The sequence below is a fragment of the Solanum verrucosum genome, unplaced genomic scaffold (genome assembly GCF_900185275.1).
Source record: "Solanum verrucosum unplaced genomic scaffold, falcon-dt-bn FXZP01000232.1, whole genome shotgun sequence".
Taxonomy (NCBI): domain Eukaryota; kingdom Viridiplantae; phylum Streptophyta; class Magnoliopsida; order Solanales; family Solanaceae; genus Solanum; species Solanum verrucosum.
The window spans coordinates 896,912-921,419 of record NW_026020017.1 but is presented as its reverse complement, the minus strand read 5'-3'; the positions used below and the strand labels follow the sequence as shown (position 1 = coordinate 921,419).

At 28.7% G+C, this 24,508-nt stretch overlaps 2 protein-coding genes across 3 annotated transcripts in view; both read left to right on the top strand.

The window, feature by feature from the left end:
* Positions 1–24,508, top strand: part of LOC125820984 (uncharacterized) — a 443,574-nt gene that overhangs the window by 190,516 nt on the left and 228,550 nt on the right. The gene's annotated exons all lie outside the window — the stretch shown is intronic.
* On the top strand, positions 14,172–15,117 carry LOC125820987 (probable calcium-binding protein CML36). Its single transcript, XM_049500418.1, has one exon. The coding sequence runs from the start codon at positions 14,323–14,325 to the stop codon at positions 14,971–14,973; it is 651 nt and encodes a 216-aa protein (XP_049356375.1). The 5' UTR covers positions 14,172–14,322; the 3' UTR covers positions 14,974–15,117.

Sequence of the window (24,508 nt, the reverse complement as noted above, 5' to 3'; positions counted from 1 at the left end):
ATTGTCTCTAAAAAAATTTATTTATGTTGTTGTGGTGTACATTTTAAACGGTCTTAACTTATTTATAACTAATATTGATTATCAAAAACTTTTATATAATTTGTTTTAACAAGAAGTTTTTCTAACCATAAAATTATCAGTTCTATATTTTTCATGTACAAAAAAATAGAAAAAAAAATGTTTAATCACTACATAAAAACATCACTTAGTTTTAACAAGACAATTATATCATCAAACATATATTATGATATTTTTAATCATTCATTATATATTTAAAATTCTTGAGAAATGTGATAATGTCAAATCATTTAATTTTTATTGAAATGTTTTTAAAACCTACTAAATTTTTTTTTTCCTTGTAACAGTCGATTATTAGAATTAGAAATACTGTTTAAAAGCTTAGAAAAATTATTTCGCGCGAATAAATTACCTAATCATAAATAATAGAACAATAACAATATACTTAATGTGATCCCACAAGTGAGATTTGGAGAAAATGCAGTATAAGTAGATCTTACCCCTATTTTGTGAGGTAAATAGGTCATTTCTGATACTCCTCAAGAAAGAGTATCATAGGTAATATCATTGCAGAAAACACAATATGGTCTTGTGGGCCTATTCTGATTTGGAAAGAACTTTAGTTGGTACTTGGTAGGGCATTCACAAAAAAAATAAGTGCACCAATTACAAAACAATGGATACAGACAAGTCAAAACAATATATTCATGCATATTCCTATTTCAATTAATAGTATTCTCGTTGTTGTCATATTCCCTCCAATTTAATTCTCTTCTTTTTTGATGACTAATTTTTTTCCTTATACTAAATACAATTATTATTAAGATTAGAGTAAATAACATTCAGATTTTCGACACATCACTCGATATATTTGTGAAAATATCACTAAAATATCAATAAATCATATTGATTCTCCAAAGTCCATGTCCACTAGCACCCAATATTAGTGTCTAATTTCATGTTACGTCAATTTGAGCTTGCTTGATTTGTACCATTTCCATTAGTATTCCATATTATAGTGTTATAAAAACTATAGTCAAAATTGAAACACCATTTGGATGCAATTTCCAAACAAATATATTGTAAGATTATGTTAATTAATTGAAGGAAGAATCCTATTAGGATTTTGGGCAATGAATCAATGAGAGAACTTATTTTATCCTTATTTTAGAATTAGAAGTGAGAGTTGGAAAGGACCAACACTGCATTAATACTCTTGTACAACATGCATACAATTTTGTACATTAACTTTTGACTGCATTAATTAGTTGTACAACGTGCAAAAAGAATTGTACATTAATAGAAGGACTAACACCAAGGACTAACATTGCAATTATTATTATTACTCATTATCTAGAAGGATTAACATTGCAATTATTATTATTACTCATTACTCCTTATTAGAATTATTATTATTACTCATTTGGCTCCTTATTAGAGTTGATACTTTAAAGCACAAACACGGCACTACCATGTTGTACACAAAGCATTTCAAATTGTACTATAAAATTAATTGTGCCTCATTAACTGTACACGTGCCTTTCTACATATACAACAACCCACATGAAAAATTAATTTTTCTGACAATTTTGGTTATATTTTTCTTTAAAATAATTATTGCCTCGATTTTTATTTTTATTTTTAACATTTATTTTTTATTTTAAAAGATTGGAAATTTTATGTTAAAAATTTAAATAATAGAAAAAAGGATTTATTTAACTTTTATCATCATCAATACTACTAATTTATTTGACATTTTTTCTTAATCTTCATCTCATCATTAATGTTATTTATATAATTTTCTTAAATCAATTATTTTTTCTTTTTTAACTCTTTTATATTTTATTTTACTCTTATTTAAAAATGGGAGTTTGGAGGACCAACATTGCACTAAAGAGTTGGACTAAAAGCTATAGAAATTGTACATTGAGGCCCACAAAAAATATGAACTAAAGTAACTTCATCTACTTCTACTTTTTCTACACATATTTTTCTTTAATAAAATAATTATTGCCTCCATTTTATTTTTTATTTTTAACATTTATTTTTTATTTTAAAACATTGGAAATTTTATGTTAAAAATTTAAATAATAGAAAAAATGATTTACTTAACTTTTATCATCATCAATACTACTAATTTATTTGGCGTTTTTCCTTAATCTTCATCTCATCATTAATGTTATTTATATAATTTTCCTAAATCACTTATTTTTTCTTTTTTAACGCTTTTATATATATAAAAGTTGGATATGTAAATGATGATGTCACATTTCTTAGAAGCTAAGATTACTCTCTTATTTAGAAGTGAGACTTAGAAGGACTAACACTGCATTAATACTCTTGTACAACATGCATACAATTTTGTACATTAACTTTTGACTGCATTAATTAGTTGTACAACGTGCAAAAAGAATTGTACATTAATAGAATGACTAACACCAAGGACTAACATTGCAATTATTATTATTACTCATTACTTAGAAGGACTAACATTGCAATTATTATTATTACTCATTACTCCTTATTAGAAGTATTATTATTACTCATTTTGCTCCTTATTAGAGTTCACACTTTAAAGCACGAATACGGCACTACCATGTTGTACACAAAACATTTCAAATTGTACTATAAAATTAATTGTGCCTCATTAATTGTACACGTGCCTTTCTACATATACAACAACCCACATGAAGAATTAATTTTCTGACAATTTTGGTTATATTTTTCTTTAAAATAATTATTGCCTCGATTTTTATTTTTATTTTTATTTTTAACATTTATTTTTTATTTTAAAAAATTGGAAATTTTATGTTAAAAATTTAAATAATAGAAAAAATGATTTATTTAACTTTTATCATCATCAATACTACTAATTTATTTGACGTTTTTCCTTAATCTTCATCTCATCATTAATGTTATTTATATAATTTTCTTAAATCACTTATTTTTTCTTTTTTAACTCTTTTATATTTTATTTTACTCTTATTTAGAAATAGGAGTTTGGAGGACCAGCATTGCACTAAAGAGTCGGACTAAAAGCTATAGAAATTGTACATTGAGGCCCACCAAAAATATGAACTAAAGTAACTTCATCTACTTCTACTTTTTCTACACATATTTTTCTTTAATAAAATAATTATTGCCTCCATTTTTATTTTTATTTTTAACATTTATTTTTAATTTTAAAACATTGGAAATTTTATGTTAAAAATTTAAATAATAGAAAAAATGATTTATTTAACTTTTATCATCATCAATACTACTAATTTATTTGACGTTTTTTCTTAATCTTTATCTCATCATTAATGTTATTTATATAATTTTCTTAAATCACTTATTTTTTCTTTTTTAACTCTTTTATATATATAAAAGTTGGATATGTAAATGATGATGTCACATTTCTTAGAAGCTAAGATTACTATTTATCTAATTTCTCCAAAAAATTTTTAAAAAAAATTAGGATATCATACGCAAATTTATGGTTAAACTTAAACTATTTGATTCTCAAAAAAATAAAAAGTCTCACATAAAATGGGACAGACGAAGGATAACTCTCAATTAAATTTATTTCACTTTTTATTTTCCATTTTTAACATAATTTTTCAAGTTGGATATTTAGGAATTCTATAGTAGACCCATTTAAATTTTACTTTTTTGTTTTAAATTAGAGAACTTGGCCGCACTTCGCGCGATCATTTAAATTAAATATTTTTGATTAATTTTATATTTACTTTGTTGTTTAATCGTAATATTATTATTAGTCTTAATAATATGAAGATTGTGAAAAAAAATAAAGGTTCACAAATTTTACATCTATTAAATGAGGAAGAATATATTTTTTATCAAATAAGTTAAAATATATTTGCTAATAACAAATTCTTCCATTGCATGAAGTTCATCCTTTAATATATAATATATATTTCGGTCTACCATTCTCCTTAAATGTCTAAGAAATATCTCATAATGTCAAATAAGACTGTAATACTCCCTCTGTCCCTAATTACTTATCCACTTTTAAATTTACACATTTATTAAGAAATCAATTAATGACATAGTGAGTTTATCATTTTACCCCTATTAATTATGAAGTAGATGAAAAGTTCTGCAATTTTCAAAGTAATTAGTCATTTAATTGAGGGTATAATAGGTAAAAAAATATTCTTTCTTGATTTGTCAAAATGGACAAGTAATTAGAAACAACTATAAAAGGAAAAGTAAACAAGTAATTAGGGACAGAGGGAGTACTAAACAAATGCATCAACAAATGAAATTTATATTAAAAATATATTGAATAATGACGTAATGATACCTTAATAGAATTTTCTATCCATTTACAAAAAAAAAACCTTCACCCTTTCAATTTCGTTATATCTTCTTATTTAGTAGAAGAATCATCATTTATTATATTATACTCCACCTTAATTTGTACCATCAGAGTTTTAAGAATAAACAATAAATTTTAAATCGAAATAAAAATTCATTGAAAAATGACAGAAAAAATAATAATAGTATATGAAAATTAAAATAAGGTGCAACAAAAGCCTTTTCACGATAATTTTTTGAAATATATTGACAACAATTAAAATGAAGCTGTTATTTTATCTTTAAAATTAAGTTTGATTGAACTGAATTAGTACAATGAGAAAAAATATTAAACTAATAACTTTTTCATGTTATTAAATGCATTTTATTTTTAATTGAGTAGTAGATTAAAAGTTCCGAATTAGGATATTAAAATAATATCTTACTCTCTCCTTAATTATTATGGTATTGCAAACATTTATTTTCCTTAAATCGTAATTCATTTTCCATTTACAGTTATATCCAATTAATTTCTAATGTATTGAATGTGGTTATGGGATATTGAAATAATATCTTTATTTTTCCTTAATCATAATAAAATTATAATTTAACATTTATTTTTCTGAAATGATAATTTTGTTTTAATTCCTAGAACATGTTGTTTACTATATTGAATGTAATTATAATAAAACATATTGTATTTAGTATGACAAAAGAACTCAAAAATTGGAGAAATTAGATAAATAGTAATCTTAACTTCTAAGAAATGTCACATCATCATTTACATATCCAACTTTATATATATAAAAGAGTTAAAAAACAAAAAATAAGTGATTAAAAAAAATTATATAAATAACATTAATGATGAGATGAAGATTAAGAAAAAACGTCAAAAAAAATTAGTAGTATTGATGATGATAAAAATTAAACAAATCATTTTTTCTATTATTAAAATTTTTAACATAAAATTTCCAATCTTTTAAAATTAAAAATAAATGTTAAAAAAAATCGAGGCAATAATTATTTTAAAGCAAAATATAACCAAAATTGTCAAAAAAAATTAATAAAAATAAATAACTATCTATTAGTAAGAATGGTGTCACTACATTTTCTATTTTAACTTTATTGTTACGTATGGATAGAAACTTTTACAAGAAGAAATGATCCAAAAATTTAAAAATAATGATTCCTTAAATGGTGATTCCTTTTCCATTTACAGCTTTTCAATTAATTTTTAATGTATTATATATGGTTATGGATATTGGAATAATAATTTTATCTTTCCTTAATCATAATAAATTATATTTTAACCTTCGTTTTTGTGAAATGATAATTTTCTTTTCATTCGTACAACATATTGATTAATATATTAAATGTAATTATAATAAAACATGTTGTATTTAGTATGACAAAAGAATTCAAAAAATTTTAAAAATTAAATAAATAATAATCCTAACTTCTAAGAAATGTCACAAATATATATATATATATATATATATATATATAAGAAAATGATATAAATTACATTAATGATGAAATGAAGATTAAGAAAAGAAGTAAAACAAATTAATAATAATATTGATGATGATAGGAGTTAAATAAATCATTTTTTATATTTTGTAAATTTTCAATATAAATTTTTCAGTCTTTTAAAATTAGAAAATGCTAAAAAAATAAAACTAAAACTAAAAATCGAGGCAACAATTATTTTAAGGAAAAAATAACAAAAAATGTCAGAAACATTGATCAGAATAAATAAGTATCTATTGCTAAGAAGGTGTCACCCCACATTTTCTATTTTAGCTTTATTATTACATATAGATAGAAACTTTAAGATGAAGAATGATCCAAAAATTTTAAAAATAACAAATCAATTATGTAAAAATACATGTGTAATTCTTATAAAGTTATAATAACTAATTTCTTCAAATAAATAATTAAATGAAAGAAAAAAAAGTAATTAAGAAAATAATATAAATAACACTAATTATGAGATTAATAGCATTGATGGGGAAAGGAACTAAATATGATCATCTTTTTAAATTCTTTTTTAAGAAAATATCTATAAACTTTAATTAAAGATAAATAAGAAAAAAAAACTATTTTGTTCTTATTTGTTACAAATGCTCAACTATTTTGTTTTTATTTTATAGGCTAAATAATTATAAAGAGTTATAAAAAATGAATAGTTTTTATCTTTTCATCTTCCATTTTCATTTACTTAAATCTATATTAGTGTAATAGATGTTATAAAGGACATAATTAATCGGGTATGACATAAATACTTTTTTTTTAAATACAAATAAAAAATACAAAACAAAGATAAAATGTCAAAAAAAGGAAAAAAAAGATTAATACAAATACTGGTCATAGAGAGATGCCACATCAAATTGTCAATATTCAGCTTTATATATACATATATAGGTTCATGCCCTTAGATGTTATTTTATTACTTTAGCTGGCATCGACATTTTTGTAAATCTGATATCTACTTTGGAACATTTTATAATGTGGCATAGACTGACAATTGAGATCATAAATTTAAAATAATAAAATTTAATTTATTATAATACTAATATCAATATCATAAAGATATATATATATATATATATATATATATCATTTAAAAAATATATAAAAAATATTATAAATTGTAATAATTAACCGCTTTTTTTTAAAATCATATAACTAATTTGATTTACACTCCAAAATTTATAGGTGTCACATAATTTACACATTAATTCTTCATTACTTAATATATGTAATTATATCAATGACATATAAATTGAAATTAAAAAATACATATTTTATTTGAAAATCACGTAATAGTACTATAAGGTATAATAATTAACAACTTAACATATTTTAAAATTTTAGTTGACTCTCCGAATTCCATATGTCTCATGTAATTGAGACAGAGAAAAACATATATTGGTTTAAAATTAATAAAAATATTATAAATTATAATTAACAACTTAAAATTTATAAAAAAAATCCTTTAAAAAATTTTAGTTGGCTCTCCAAATTCAATCGGTATTACAATAATTAAAATATAGAAATTAACATAGATTGGACTCCTGCTGACATTTATGTTTCCTTTTTCTAAAATTTTTCTTTTATACTTTATATAAATAATTTTTTTATGTAAAAAGGATTATAAATCATAATAATTAATAGCTTAAAATATTTCAAAACATATAAAAAGTTTTTGTTAACTTTCAAAATTTCATCTATACCGCATAAATTGGGAGAAATATAGATATATAGATATTTTAAGTTGCTAATTATTGTGAGTTATAGTACGTTTTATGTAATTTTCATATATATTACTCGGTCCTGATTTATGTGATACAAATGAAATTTCAAAAGTCAATGAATTTTTTATAAGTTTTTTTTATTGTGATTTCTAATATATTTACGTAAAACATACTCTAAATACAAATAATTAGCAACTTAAAATATATAAAAACATACTAAAAATTTGATTAACTTCAAATTTCATATGTATCACATAAATTAAAACAGAAACAGTAACATATATTGGGCTCCGTGCTGGCACGGGATCCCATATCTAGTATATAAATAAGTAGAAGATGCTTCCCTTATAATTAAACTATGCATCTAAAAGATTTGCTACCATACTGACGTACCGGTGAGCTTGTATTATGTTTTATAAAGCTCTTCACTTTACATTGTCACTCCAATGTGGAATTATTATTTTTAATAATCTGCACTCATTTCAAAAAACTTACTAGCGCTAGATGTCAGTTCTTCTCTATAATCTGTCTTCATAGCCCGCCATTCCCTGGTGTCAGTCATATAGCATGTCAACACACAAATTAAAGTGAATATATATCACTTAATCATAACTAAGATATGAAAGTTTATATGCAAGTAATATGCCTTGATTCATTTGTTATATATGTTCTCACTAATTTATCAACAACTATTGCATAATGTGTTATTTAAACATGGTCTCCACTTCTTCGTAAGTCAAAGGTCAATTATAAATCTATTTAACCAAAGTAGTTGATGAACATTAGTTACATAATAACCTTAATTAGATTTAAAATGATGCATAATAGGATATATTCCACATAGAAATAATCTCCAAGGCCTTCTTAAAAACTGGAATAAACTCATGGATATTCAGTTCTTGAGAAAAGTCAGTAAACTTTATTTATTGCAAGTAGCTATTGACCACAAGATTCTTGGATATCTTCTTCTTTTTTCATTCTACTTTTCTTTATAAATCTTCAGAAAATCAAATTAGGACCACAAGATTACTTTATGCCTATTTCTGTCATATTGACATGATAATGTTTGTACGAATATTTTTACAAAATGATAGTCTGCGGCGGATATACTGTGTTCAGAGGCGTATTCAAGAGGGGATCATCGGATTCACGTGAATCTATGCTTACTTCCTGAAATCATATATAGTAGTATTATATTTTTTTAAAATATTTAAACATAAATGTGTGCCGTCGTGCGATGATGAATGAGTATACCTCCCTAAGCGAGGTTAGAAATTTGAATCTTTTATTTATCTTGTTTTATTTTCCTTTCTAATATTGGGTAACGTCTCTCTAAGTCATTGTAATAGCTAAAAAATAATAATTTTGGACCTATAATTTTTTAATTTTAATAGTTTTCAGTGATAAAATTTAAATATCAAACCGATCAAATTTATATCTAGATCACATTTTTGTAATTATGCATCCATCATCTCAAAATTATGAATACTACTGAGTTGGTTATAGTTAACGTGAACTCAATAATTACATAGACCTCACATGTATATATTTAGGACCCGTTTGGCCCCAAGAATACTTGGGGAAAACTTGGGAAGGGGTGTTTGGGCATATAATTTGGCAAATATATTCGTCAAGTATAATAGTAGAAAAAACTAGTATTTGAGCCAAGTTCTAATATTTGGGAATTTTAAAAAAAATTAAAACTACCACAAACTTTAATATTTTATAAAAAATATCCATAATTTATTAATTCCAACTAATATTTGTTACTACCTCCTCCGGAAAAGTTTGAGTTCTAATTTGAGTGATAAAATTGAGACAAAGGAACAATTTGTGTTTAATGGGCTATAATTATAATTAAATCAGTGACAAATTTGAGTATGCGATTAATGTATTGTCTTACCTATATTGTTATTTGTTATTGTTGATTGTTATCAATTATATTATAAAGTTTTTTTGTTAATGGAACATATTCATTATAAAATGATAATATAAATTTATGGAATTTTTAATAGTTTTTAAAGCTTATGAGTATAAATCATATTTTTTTATAGTCAAATATTTTTGGGACAAGTGGTGTAATTTCACCAAAAACTTGGCCCAAATATTATTTGTTAAGAATATTTGAGAACGTGAGACCAAACGCTGATTTAGTTGTGTATCAAATTATTATGTATAGTAAATGTTGAAATTATTATAAATTTTTTTCATAAAATTCAATTTCTGAATATGTCGATGAAATGACATAGAAAAAAGGGAAAAGGCTCAAATATGCCATCGAACTTTTAGAAAATGGCTCATTTATGTCATCCGTTAAAAGTTTGGCTCATATATGTCATTGCTGTTAAAGAAAAGGCTCATCCATGCCATTTTTTTAACTCTAGTTTTGCAAAACCATTTCTTTATACCCCAAACATGGTTTAACACTTTTTAATTGGAATTTTTGGATCAAATGTATACTTTTTGCTTGTTTTTCTTTAAAAACACCAAGAACACATGAAAAACATAAACAACTCCAAAATTTTCAACATCTTCAATTCTTTACGAAATCATCTCAAATTTCGGCTACACCATTAATTTCTTTTTTAAAAAAATAAAAATTCTAAAATCATTTGCAGAGTTCAAAAAATTCACCCATATTTAAAAAATATATTCCAAAAAACGAAAATCAGTCCCAAAATTTCAAAATTTGCTTTGATTCTTGTTTTTAACATTAGATCTTTGTTGACTAGTGTTTTTTGAGTTTATGTTCAAAATTTCAAATGATTTGAAGTTTTGGAGAATCTACCATTAAAGAATGTTCAAGTTTTGAAACTTTGAAGAAATTTCAATTGGGTCTTGTTGAGTTAGGTTGAATTCTAGCTCAAAAGAAATTGAGTTTTGGTATCTAGCTCGGAGCGAAACTACTCTTGAAATTTGAGGCGATTCATGAAGAATTGAATAAGTTTGAAATTTGGGAATTGTTAATGTTCTTTATGTTCTTAAGGATGTAGAAGCAAAAAATGTACATTTGATTCAAAAACACCAATAGATAAGTGTTAAACCATGTTTGGTGTGTAAAAAATGGTTTTGCAAAATCGGAGTTAAAAAAAATGGCATGGATGAGCCTTTTCTTTAACAGCAATGACATAAATGAGCCAAACTTTTAACGGATGACATAAATGAGCCTTTTCTAAAAGTTCGATGGCATATTTGAGCCTTTTCCCTAGAAAAAATATACTTTGACTTTTCTCGTGTAGAAAGAGTGTGAACGGTCATATTAATTGGTAAAGTGTGTAGCTAGTTGGTGCAATAATGTATAGTAGCAAGCTACAAGTAGATTAAAATATTTTTGGAGCCCTGAACTATACATAACTTTATCCCAATTCAAGGATTTGCATAAACAAGATACTAGTGATAGTGCAAATGTGCAACCATTTCATCATATGTTGGATCAACAGATAATTTATTCGGTTAAACTCATAGAACCCGCCCTATTTAGATAAAGCTAAAGGAGGAAGTATGGTGGAACATGACCTAGCCAGCAGAGGTGGAGCTAAAGATGGTTAAGGGTAGCTATTGTATATATAATTTAAATACCATTTATATATATGTATGAATATTCTTGATTACCTTTAATAAAATTTCGGATATGGATTCAGCTGGGGAAAGGTGAACTTTTATGGGTCGACTTTTTGCTGATTATTCTTTTAGCTTAATTTGCTTTTCAAGGTTAAAAAAATGTCATCCAGCTGTATCTTCAATGTTAAATAAAACATCATTCAACGGAAACAAAAGTGTTTTTTGTTCCTTCATTTCCGGAGACAATTTTGGGCATATGTTCCTATGTTAAACGCAATTTGATACTGCATTAATAGTGGCAAATCTAGAGCACAATCTAACGGATTTATTATGGTTCAAGTCAATGACGTATATTGTCCATTTTGATCCAACAGATCTCAGGAATTTGTTTCTTGGACTACGTCATAATCGAGCCCTAAAACGTACATATCATGTGAACTAATGATATGTCTTATAAAATTCTTTACCTTTATCTCTTATTCAATTTGAGATTTGCCAAAAATGTCATATACAATACCCCTCGATTTATCAACCTAGATGTGTGTTGGTCCTTTTCTTTGATCTATATTTTTTAAATTAAGTTCAACATAATTTTTTTTCTAAAAAAACTCTACCATTTAAATGTATTATATGGACGTAACTATAGAATTGTCCACACGATGTGTTTAATAAGTGTGGGACAATATAAAAATATGTCCCATAGTCGTTCCTTTACTTATGTCCATATATATATATATATATACATATGTTCAAGATCTATAATAAAGTATTAGCAAATATTAGAGGAGCTTATAATGAATTATTTAAACATATAATGAATGACTAGAAATTATTGTGGAAAAAATTTCCATGCCACCAAAACATTCATTTCTTCTCTAGAATTAAGGTTTCATGGTCTGAATTTATTCTCTCCACTTTGTATGGATGAGTTTCTTGGATTCCTTGTCTACTTTTTACTTCATTGATCTACTTTTCTTCTTTTATTGATCTCAATCATGGGAAATCCTTTCTTCTTTTTTTTTTTTTCTACTTTTTTAGAAGTTTTTTCAATCTAAAAAATTATAGATTTTTTCTCCCAATCACATTCTCTCTGTCCTATGTGGAATTTATTAATACTACCATAGGAGTATTAAGAGGTGTTTGGATTGATTTCTTTTAAATGACTTATAAGTTAAAAGTCAAAAGTCAAAAGTCAAAAGTCATGCAAACTTCAAACACTTTCAAAACTAAAAAAATGTTTAAGAACCAAAAGTCGCTAAAAATAAATTAATTAAAACACCCCTCAAAGTGACTCACCCTATATAATAATCTATCACATTACCCACATATTTATACCCATTCAATAATTGTGATAAATTAGTGTAATTTGATTTAATATTTAGACATGAGTAAGCTTACATAGTTACTCGATACTTATGTAGGTTAGAAATAACACATACTTCATCCATGTCCATCTTTTACTTGTTTATGCTTGGCGTGATATACTCCTTACGAAATAATAAAAGCGAAATGGTTTGGTAGACCCCTATACTTGTTTGAGTTTGTATTGTAAACCCTTCTATTTAACTACTTACCAACGAAATCCTTAAACTCAATCAAAACAAGTTTTTTAAACCTCTCCTATCATATGTGTAATTCACTCGCTCATAAATAGATGACATGTCAAATTCATGTCACATAAATCAATGACATGTCATAATTATCTCCATTAACTATATTTTTTAATTATTAATCAAAAGAATTAAATAAAAATAATAAAATTTTAATTTATTCATTAAAATAAAATTTGGGATTCCAGGTCTTCTCCCCAACCTATTTCCACCGTGAAATAGACTCAAGCCACCAGATTAGAAAGTCGTTGCCGCCACTCTTCTTGCTAGCACAGTCTATTCTCTCTCTCACACACCCGTCTCTATCTCCGCCGCACACTCTCACCATTTTCCTTTCCTCCTTTTTCAATCTCACAAAATCAGCAACCTAGGTCGCCGCATTACCAGCTTTGGCCGGCAAACCTTTTCACCGTCGTGACCAACTCATCTCACCCTCACCCACCACAGTCTCCTCCATTGTCTTCCTTTCATGCACCACCAACAAACCAAGACTGCCTCTCCTCTCGATTCTCTCCGGCCACAACAAACCTTCTCGCCACCTCTCGTACTAGTGAAAATATAATGGATTAGTGTCAAGATCTCTGCTAGAGTGTAGAGAAGAAAGAGATAAGGGATTAGCGGCAGGGATTGGGTTATCTGAAAAAAGGTGAAATGGGGAAGAAGAAGATTTTTTATTTTTAAAAATATTATTTTTTTATAATTTTAATAACTCTTTTTAATTCAAATATGATGTTTACTTGCTTACACGCGAGTGTAATCACACACTCTTGCCAACTCAGTCATTTCAATGTCATATATGCTTGGTCAATGGTCAGAGGGGTTCGATATATCGCAATTTATTAAGTTTAACGGTTCAATTGATAAAACGTTTAGTAGGAGGGTTCATAATACAAACGTATACAAGTACAAGGGTCCATTGGACCCTTTTGCCAATAATAAATAGATGATTAATTTTACTATATCATTCCTATTGATTATAACTCATCTAAATATTAAGAAATAAATAATATTTAATAATAAGAATAAAATAAACATAAAATAATAAATTATTCCTTGATTTTTAAACTGAATAAATAAAATTGAAGAATTATTTTTAATATATTTGACAAGTAAATATAGAGAAATTGAGTACTTAATTAAATACTCTATCCGTTTCTATTTATTTGTTAAATATTTTCTAGTTTGATTATTTTTTTATTTGTCATTTTTGACAAATTAATGAGTGATTTTATTTTTAATATAGGTAAAATGATAAGCTCATTATTTTAATAAGTGTGTCAAGTCAAAATTGAACCGATAAATAAAGACGAGTAATTTAGATACACGCAACTCAAAAAAAAAAAGTAGGAGAAAAGTGTGTTCCAACGTACCAGGAGAGAATTTTAAAAACAACCAAACAAAACAACCCCTCCAATAAATACTCTTCAAAATTTTCACTCTCTCTCTCTCTCTCTCTACGAAGCTTCCTCGAAGCTCACTAATGGAGTCCTACTTAACCTCCTCCATTTCTTCTTCCTTCCTTCCTCCCATCAACCTCCTTCTTCAATTCCTTTTCCTTCTCCAAATTCTCAACTATGAAGTTCCCCAAAATCTTCTTCAAGTCCAAAAAATCCCGCTCCCTTTCCAGATCCGATGATCCGTCTTACTCCTCTTCATCCTCCTCTTCCAACAAAGGCGGCGGCTGCGGAGGAGGAGGAATTTCTACTCCTACGAGCGTATTACCGACTTTATCCAACGAGATCTCAGCTGACGACTGGTCCGAGATCTCTACCGCCGGAGTTTACTCCGATCTCGTTCAAGCGTTTTCCGTCATCGATAACGGAGACGGTAAGATAAGGAAGGAGCAACTCGAAGCGATTTTAAGCAGAGTTGGAGGTAAATCTCCACCGACTGAAGAGGAACTTGTTTTGTTGCTTGATGAATTGGATAAAAACGGAGATGGATGTATTAGCTTAGAGAATTTCGAAACTATCACCTCGGCGTTTGAACCGACGCCTCCGTCGGCGGCGGAAGATGCAGGTGAGCTGAGAGATGCGTTTGATTTCTTCGACGAGGATCACGACGGGAAAATCACCGGAGAGGAATTGTTCAACGTGTTTAGAATGATCGGCGATGAACGGTGCACGTTAGAGGAATGTAAGCGTATGATAACAAGTGTAGATAAAAATGGAGATGGGTTCGTCTGCTTCGAGGATTTCTGTCTTATGATGGAACAGCAGAGATAAAAAAAAAAATAGAAATCGTTTTATTTTATTTTATTTTATTTCTTGTGTTAGTTGGGAAAATGGTTTGTGAGATTAATTAGGACCCTTGATTAGGTCAATCTAACGGCTAGGATTGATCTATATTTGGAAGAAATATATATATAAAATGAGAACAAATTCCTTCCGTTTAACCCATGATATATTGAGCATTATTTTCTACATTTCTCTTTTGAATATATGATTACTTGCATATTAGACTGTTATGTTTTAATTAATTATAATTTAGTTATTCATGTATTAGTTATTTTATTATAAAAAACATGTGGTCCGTTAATAAAATTCATGAAAATTGATTTTTATACTAATACACATGAAAAATAATTAAATTCTAAAAGTCAGGCTTTATAATCTCGAAACACACCTAAATGAACGACGGTAGTCATGATAATGAGTTGGTATGGATCACCATGGTGTTTTCGATTGACACATAAATTTAAAATAGGTAATACAATAGAGATTGTTAACTAAATTAAGGGAAATCAACATGTATATGCACACGAAAAAAGACTAGATTAATAAATTCTTATTTGATGACTCTAAAACGTTAAAATTAACGACATTAGTCATGAAAAAATGTGATAAGTATTGATCATTAGACCCTTTTTTGATGAACACATTATAGACTAATCCGTTCAAACGTCCAAATCGTCTAATTGCCATGCTAATTATGATTACAAACCAAATTGTCATAATTAGATTATTGTAATCTACTTTTTCAAAGTAAGATGAGAGGTTAAGATCAAAGAAATTGGTCATATCATATTTTCATGCTTAGCAATTACACAAACAAAATAAAATTCTACCAAACTTCATGAATAATTTTTTTCAAAAATAAAGTTGATGCATGCCAAACTTTAAAAGGGATAACAAACTTTAAATAAAACTACACTTAACTTAAAAATAACGAAAGAAATTATAAATTTCAAATTCTAAATTTGACTCAGACCAGGCAATTATTTCTCTTTAATTTCTAGTTGGTTGATCATTGATCATTGTCCACATGCTAGCATGTTCTAAGTAGATACCTAGGAACAATTGCAATAATCTTGGAGAATATTTCAATTATCATATTCCCAAATTCAAATAATATTATATTATTACCTTACCATACGTAACTTGGATAGTAATATAATAATATGATTTAATATTTTCTTAATGCTGATAATTAAGAGGTCGTTAGAATGAATGTGTGAATGTCTAAGAATCTTTTTTTTTATTTGAATAAATAATAAGCTACAACTTATAAAGATAATAATTATCCTATTAATTAAAGAAAATCAAAAGATCAACTTCTCTTAAATGTTTTAATTTTTAGTTACCTAAAGTAAAATAAAGAAGAACTCAAGGGTTAGTGATATTAAACATATTGTTAAACAAAAGTTAAAACAAGGCAATGTTCAATTTTGAGAACCATTTCAAAGGTAAATAAATTAAACACATGAAAAAGTTTCATAAGAAAAAGGGTTATAATCGGGAAAAAGTCTTGTTTGGACAAACAAGATAATCCAAAACTAATGGAGAATTGTTTATTTTTTCTTGTTGTTTTGTTTCAAACTTCACCTTCTATGAGACTTCATAGTCAAAAGTTTGATTTCTTAGCAAACGAAGTTCAGAATCAACAAGATTTGTAAAATAAAGAGAGTGTATAGCTGAGGCACAATTTCACTTTGTTCGTTTGTTAATGAAGGAGAGAGAAAACACAGTTCTTCACAAAAATCATAAAAAAAAAATGATTATATGGACTTTTCTGACAATGTGGATATAAAACATCGAGCGGAAATTAAAAAATAAAGATTACAGGAGTTTTGTGTTTGTTTTTTTTTGTTTTTGATCAATCTTCACCTTCCATGAAACTTCATAGGAAGTTGGCACATCTTTAATTATATATAGGACAAAATGTCAGAAAAAAAAAGTGGTCTAGACTTTTCTTTACCCAATGGATTACAATTAAATGATAAAGAAGTGACAGCTGAATAATAGTGTATATTTTGGACTTTAGGTGAATCATCTTTTCATGGAAATTGCTTCCTAATTGTTTAGGTACAAAGGTGGATTTTTTCTTGTTTTGATTTGTTTATTTTATTTTGATTTGACAGAAAGTTTAAGTAAATAATTTTTTTTTATGAATTTTGTACTCAAAATATTATAATATGTATAATACATTATGCATTAAATATGTATAATGTATTAAACTATTCTTTAATTTGATGATTTTGAAAATGTTACGTGAGAAGTTAAAATTAAATATTTTGGTAATAGAATTTTTTTTTATCTTTGAAACGAAGGGAGTAAGGATGTTTGATCAAATAGTTATTCCTTGACCTTAACCAGAGATGTCATGTTTCTGTTCGAAAAATGAAAAACTTATTTTTTTTTATAGAGAACAATAAATTGCAGAGTATCGTAAACCAAATGAATTTCAAATTCATAAAGTTCAAATTTTAGATCCATAGATATATATACATTGTTATTGCATATAAGTTAATCCCTAGATCAAATACATGCATTTAGTTGGATCAAGTTATTTATGTTCCTTGCATGTTGGTCATGTATCCACTAGCAAACAAAATGAAGTAGGCCAGATGGTATAGTGATTTTTTAGAAAAATAAAAGCATTTGACTGACATGTTGACACAATGATAACAAATGTGAACTGAAGTCCAATCAATGCAATTTGCATATACTGTTTGTTTATAAAACAACATACTCTCTCCGTCTCATTTTATGTGAGGTAGTTTGACTCAACACGGAGTTTAAAAAAGAAAAAAAGACTTTTAAAATTTGTGGTCCAAAATGAATGATAGAAATTTGTGTGGCTGTAAATCATTTCATTAAGGGTAAAATATACATTTTATAGTCAAATTGTTACTTAATATGAAAATGTGTATTTTTTTTGGGACTGACTAAAAAAGAAAATAAGTCACATAAATTGGGACAGAGGAAGTAATATATTTATACACAAGTTATTTTAGCAGGATACACAAAAGGGATTTGTCACTGTTAGAAACTTGAGTATAGAAACAAAATAGCTCTATGGTTTAATGCAAAACCCGCCTTCAACTTTAAATATATATATATAGATATATAATAGATGGAGGTGCCATCCGATTGAAGGCAGGCAAACTCCGGTACACTAAAGCTCACGCTATGTGAAAGGTTTGGGGAAGGGCCTATTATACACAACCTTACCTTACATTAGTATGAATTTCATAATTCCATATTCGAAAAGAAGTATGAATACCTTCATATATCAAACACTCTTTAATACATACTGCATTTTCCAAATTGTAACACTGCTAATACGTTGCCGCATCACCACTAGAATTGGTAGTTTATGAATGACTGGAAAATGAAAAGAGGAACAATTTTTTTGCCCCGGCGAAAGTTTGCAATTATCATAACTTGTAAAGGCGGAGCACATAATAGATCAATATGAACATCATGAGCTGTCCCGTAAAAAAACCAGTTGTTGCTGATACCTTCTTCTCGGTTCCTTCTTCCATAACCAGAGCTCGGAGAAGGAAGAGATAAGAGGGCCCTATGGAGAATGTGGTTAGAAATCCGTAATAGAGTCCGACCACAACGACCGAATTGATTATACACATAGCTGTGTAGAAGGCATTTGGAACAGGAAAGGTGGGATTCTAACCTCCAAAACATAGCCAGAGAACTTTGATCATATACAACGAAGGAAAAATTATATAATCCAAAAAATAGTAAAGAGATTAGCTTTGCTCTAAAGCCTAATTTATGTAATCTCTAAGCACCATGGTACCAACAATGGCAAAACTTTATCTTAAAACCTAATTTCTATATAATATCTAAGCAGCATGAGAATAACATCTGTAAATTAGCACAAAACAACGCCAAGGGAGCGAAGACTCACCTGAGACGAAGAAGAAGTTCTGAGAAGCAGGCAAAATTCAAAGATGATACAAAACGAAGCGACAACATGTGTAGAGTTAGATGCACGACAGTTGACAACACGCGTCAAAACTGATGATTTAGCAGTTAAATAGTAGGTTTACATTTCATTCGTGAGTACATTTGATTTGCATCCCGTAAAATTGAAGCAGCACAGTGACACTTCATTTTATGATCCAAGTTTTTATTGACTTGTGTCCACAAGGTGGTTACTGATCGATCAATCATCACTACTTCAATTCAAAATTAATTAGAGTCAACTATATGCATTATCTATATTCACTATTTCCTACACCTCTCTCTCGACTTTGACGTATATACATGAAAACAGTGGGAGAATGAAATTGAACTCACAAAATTATTAAATGTGTGACTTAATAAGATAGTATTATGAACAAGCTAAAGACATATTAATTCCACTATTACCATCTAATACCCCTATTTTAAGATTTAATTTCCTCCTAATAACCATTGAATTTCTATAAAATCATATTTGATGGAGTGTGAAGACGTAGATAAGTCATTGAGATACCTCATCTTCTATGTTCGTCTTTAACTCTAATTATGTGATGATTCTTCTGCAATTTAGATTCTGACACCAGTTCTGATAATTAAAATAGAGGGACGAAAGTAAAACAAAAACCAACATATTGTAGGAATTTTTGACCAAACTAAGCCATTATATAAAACAATTCACCAAAATAATACGTTTTTCTAAAATTTTATAAAACTAGTATAAACGTATTTCACAATAACGTTTTAGGGTATATTTTATTTTTTAAAAGCTGACGACGTTAGGTTGATATACGTTACTCACACTAACGTTTTATACTCCATATAAGTTGACATATAAGTTGCCATCAAAATTCAATTTCATTAGCTGACATAGACAAGGTAAAACATATAAGTTGCCACCAAAATTCAAGCACCAATTACAACTATCAATTTCGCCTTCTTATACAGTAAAAAGGTAGCTAGAGCTGAATATATATCGAAGAATGGATCTAAATAGATTTAGAAAGTAAATCATTAGTGCTAACCTCAGATACCCTTCTTTCAATTGTTGCTTCAAGACATTGAATCACTCTTTTTCGTTCTGCGTCTAATTTTACCGGGGAACCATCTATATGTCCAATGTAGTACTCCTTCAACGAGCACAAAGTTTGTAATATTAGTTAACAAATTTTCAGAAAAATAAATAATTTCTGAAACTATTAGAAAATTGTGGTACCTGGTGCTTTCACCAGATTGTCACAACGGAGTAGTCCTTATCTTACCAATTAAGGACACTCACATTAGGCCTCTCTTTTTCATTCAATCCTTCACCAGCAGCATGTTCATAATCTTGGTCTACAACATTAGCTGGTGAGGCCTTCTCTCGGTATAAGAGACCCCATCATATACTATTTTCTTTGGAATTCCTAAATTTATTGCTACATCTAAGTACATTGCACAATAATTGCTTCATCATAGACAACCTTTCCGGATCATTAATTGTGCTTCCCGTTTCCTCACCAGTAACTTGCATTATAGCTGTTGCTGGGCGTTATGAGTTCACACCTTAGCATTAACCACATTGCATTTGAGATTTGTGAGGACAGTGCTCACTGATCACCTCAGACAATAGCCCCGGTCTATCACTCGGGAAACTAACTTGGACACATCATCAAACACCTTGAGTGTATACTCAGGAAAGTTAATTTTGCACGTCAGTTTTGCTACCTTAAATTTTCAATAGGATGATTTGGTTATATGCAATAATTAGCTAATATCAAAGACAAAATTCATCAATGAGATAATGTGATTCATTTTCATTATTAGCTGAAGCAGACACAATGTTTCTAGTGATGCCGAGAACATGTTGATTTTTACCTTCAGCTTGTCCACTCTTATGATTTCTTTAAGTTGACATAATTACACCCCTGTTTTACGTCTAAATATTTCAACTTCTTAGTGCTTCGATTATAGGAATGCCCACTGTACATTATATCATATTTGTGAACATTTCTAAATATGCAAAATGCACTTCCAGGGAACAGAAGATCATGATAACTATGCATTTTTCCATTTACTTTTTATTTTATTTTATTTACAACTTGCTAGCTCCTCCTTTACTCTATTTTTTTTCACATAAAATGAAACTGTAGGAGCTTCATGTTAAAGAAACTAACAATTGTTAGTTTTTGCAGTAGCCTAGTAAAACATAATAACATGTGTTTTGTAGTAACAATAAATATGCTCACTTGTTTTAGTTCTCATATGCGAATGATTTTTCTTAAAAAGCTCAGAAAGGTATATGGGTATGAGAAATTTCACATCACTAATATCAGAGAGATGCGTATGACATTTTTCGAGATCTCATCACAGCCCCAATTACTTAACTCAAAAAAATTGTGTGTGAAAGTGATAGAGAAGCACTAGCTGAGATCTCATGCAAATGGATATTGGTATGAATAGTTCGAGTTTCATCTGAGAAACCAAAAATATTGTCTTTTTTAGTACCAAAATTTCAAAATGAGGAAGATATCTTCCGCTATTGGACAACATAAGCACATTCAAGTCTGTGAGGAAACAAGCAAATCTAAGTCACATTATATTTCAATCAATATTAATTCAAAAGTCAGGGGAAAGGACCGAATCTTAACTGTAGGTAGTTAAGAAGACTCACATTTTGTAGATTTTGATGGTATGAATAGTTCGAGTTTCAGCCTTGCGCTTGAAGATTCAAATACAACAACTGTTGCTTTCATTTCCTCCACGAGTAGCAGTGTTGCTCCCAATTGCACACGCAAGTGTACGTGGTCGCGCAAGTAATATAGTGGCTCTTAAAAGAATCGTATTATCGAACCCAAATGACTTTTTAACTAACTATTACTAGATTATACTAGTCTAATTATTTATTTAAGAGTACCAAAAGTGTTTGATTTTTATTTGTAAAGAAAAGAATGCAGGAATTAAATAATAAGATTACTTACAATGGTTTGAAAATTCCAGGGCCACGACATGCATAGGGTTTCATGTATTACATCTCATGCATGAATTATCTACGGTTATCAAATTACTGATTTACAGGGTTGAATTTATGATCATGGTCTCCCGACCTCTAATCGCCTACTCCAATTAGTTGTCTCTAACTACGTCGTTGAGCGGGGATATACAGTCCTAATTGGCGAGAATTTATATTTCTTTCAGATTTTGCTGTTTGTTGTACAAACTGCACTTTATATATTTATTTATTATAATATTAAATTTAATCCATTAATTTGTCCGTTTGATTTTCTTCTATAATCTTCCATCTTTTATTCGTTTTAGCTTCAAGTTTCTTCATCTTTTCACCAATTTACTCCTACAAATAAAATACACTATTTAGCACAATCCATAAAATTTATACTCATAAAGGACAAATAAAAATACTAACTGTGAGAAAAATAATGATAAGAAAATATATTTTTAGCCTCACATCAACACCCGTACACTTAAACTTTTGCTCGTCCTCGAGTAAACATTAAAACTCATCTCAAAAAAATCAAATTGGGAATGTCATCACTTTGGTTGATACAAACAATTAGGCCATATAGAAATTTCAAACTGTCAAGTACAATTTCCTCTCATTATGCAAGACATCCAAATACACAACAAACCTCTAACCTCCTAACCTCAAGGAAGGACTTTGAACTCATCAAATTTAAGCTTGCTCGCCTACTCTCATCAAAGAAAGTTAATAAAGTCACCTATCTATCATGAAACAAGTGCCCTCACAAAAAGAAATAGTCCACACACTCAATTCAAAAGATTGAATATAAATTAAGGACTTCATATAAAAAACAACTCTCACACTCAAAGAAATTCACATGTATGCATAAAGAACCATATGCTTGCCCATTATGTACATCTCCACTAATTAAGCATGCTCGAGTAGAATCAAATAGGATTTTAACGGGTCATAATGTAGGCTAGGGGATGGGTGATACGCTCAAATTACACCTCCTTTCAGAAGCATAAGCGATCGTTATCAAGTAAAAAACCCAACTTGTAGGTTGAGATCGATCCCACGAGGAAAATGGTTTAGACTTTACTTTTAACCAACAATTATATTCAATTAGTCAAATTATTTCCAGAAGCAGGTAATAAAAATGGGAGTTGTGCTTGTGTGAAACAAATAGTAAGACCTTAATAAGTAATCAATAATTAAACTCAACTTTGGTTGTTATCAAGATAAGAGAAATAACTAGGGTACACGTGTTCCCCATAATCTCATAACGCAGTAATCCTAGTAATAGCAATCCTTTTCTAGTGTATTACATGCAAAGTGATAAGTTAGGTATCTCTAAATCCTTGGTCCGGCATCTAGAGAATTTCACCCCGCACCTTGGTCCGGCTACGTGTGTATAATTTACTAACCCTTACCTTTACCTCATATTAGACATCATAATCGATGTTTGGCTTAGTTATTACTTCGCACCAATCTACACTAGCCTATTAGATAGTATCACACTAAATCTATGTTGATAATTCTTTTCTTGTTAATTACCTCCTTGGTCCGGCAAGTAGTAACAAGGCGAGTTCTAACGTTGGCCACCGTTAAAAAGACTTCTAAACGAAAGAATTATCAGTGCATGCAAAATACTAGTCAAGAATTGCTTATTTACTAGTCATACTTTGTTAATTGATCATGGTTCCCACAACCCTAGTTGTGGATTTAGTTACTCATATTGGCAAGAACACAATTCATAATTGTAGATGAAGAAATCATGAACTTACGTAAAGAGAATAATAAACTCAGAAAGTTAACTTGAATTGCAAAGCCAAAATCTTCAAAACGAACTTGGGAAATCAATAATTGCTAGGGTTGCAAATTAATCTCCAAAGTTACAAAGCAAAAATAGAATAATAATGTCTAACCCCCAAAAACGAGGTTTACATGTCCTATTTATAGAAAACAAATCCTAAATAAAAAAAGGAAACAAATTAAGGAGAGTTTTGTTCAGGTACGTGTCTTCGATCCACGAGACTGACTTACGGACCGTCGATGGATATACGGTCCGTAAGTCCCTTCCGTCACTCGGGACTTAGAAAATATTTCAACATCCAACAATCAGCTTCTCTGAAGCAAACGACGGACCAACAACACGGACCGTAGATCGACCTACGGTCCGTCAATCCCTTCCGTAGCTCCATACTTAGAATCTTAAAAAATCAGGTACTGGAACCCTCGCAGTCTCACTCTACGGATCAACAGGACGGTCCGTAGATCAATCTACGGACCGTCAATGGGCACTGTGGTTCCACACTTGGTCAGATTTCCCTGATTTGTCCTCAACACCATGCCTGCTGATCTACAGTCATCACCTACGGACCGTGAATGGACCTACGGTTCGTATATGACCTCCGTGGATGCCTTTTTCTGCATTTCCTTCAGCTGTCTCTAAACTTCCGCGCCTGAACACCTTTCCTGCAAAACATGATAAAACACATAAAAACCAATATAAAAAGGCCCTAGACACACACAACTTGTAAGTGAAATGTATTAGAAATACCATAAACTCACGGTATATCAACACCCTCAACTTAA

What these genes read in the sequence shown, in the direction of transcription:
- LOC125820987 (XM_049500418.1), top strand. Translation starts at nt 14,323, where the DNA reads ATGAAGTTCCCCAAAATCTTCTTCAAGTCCAAAAAATCCCGCTCCCTT.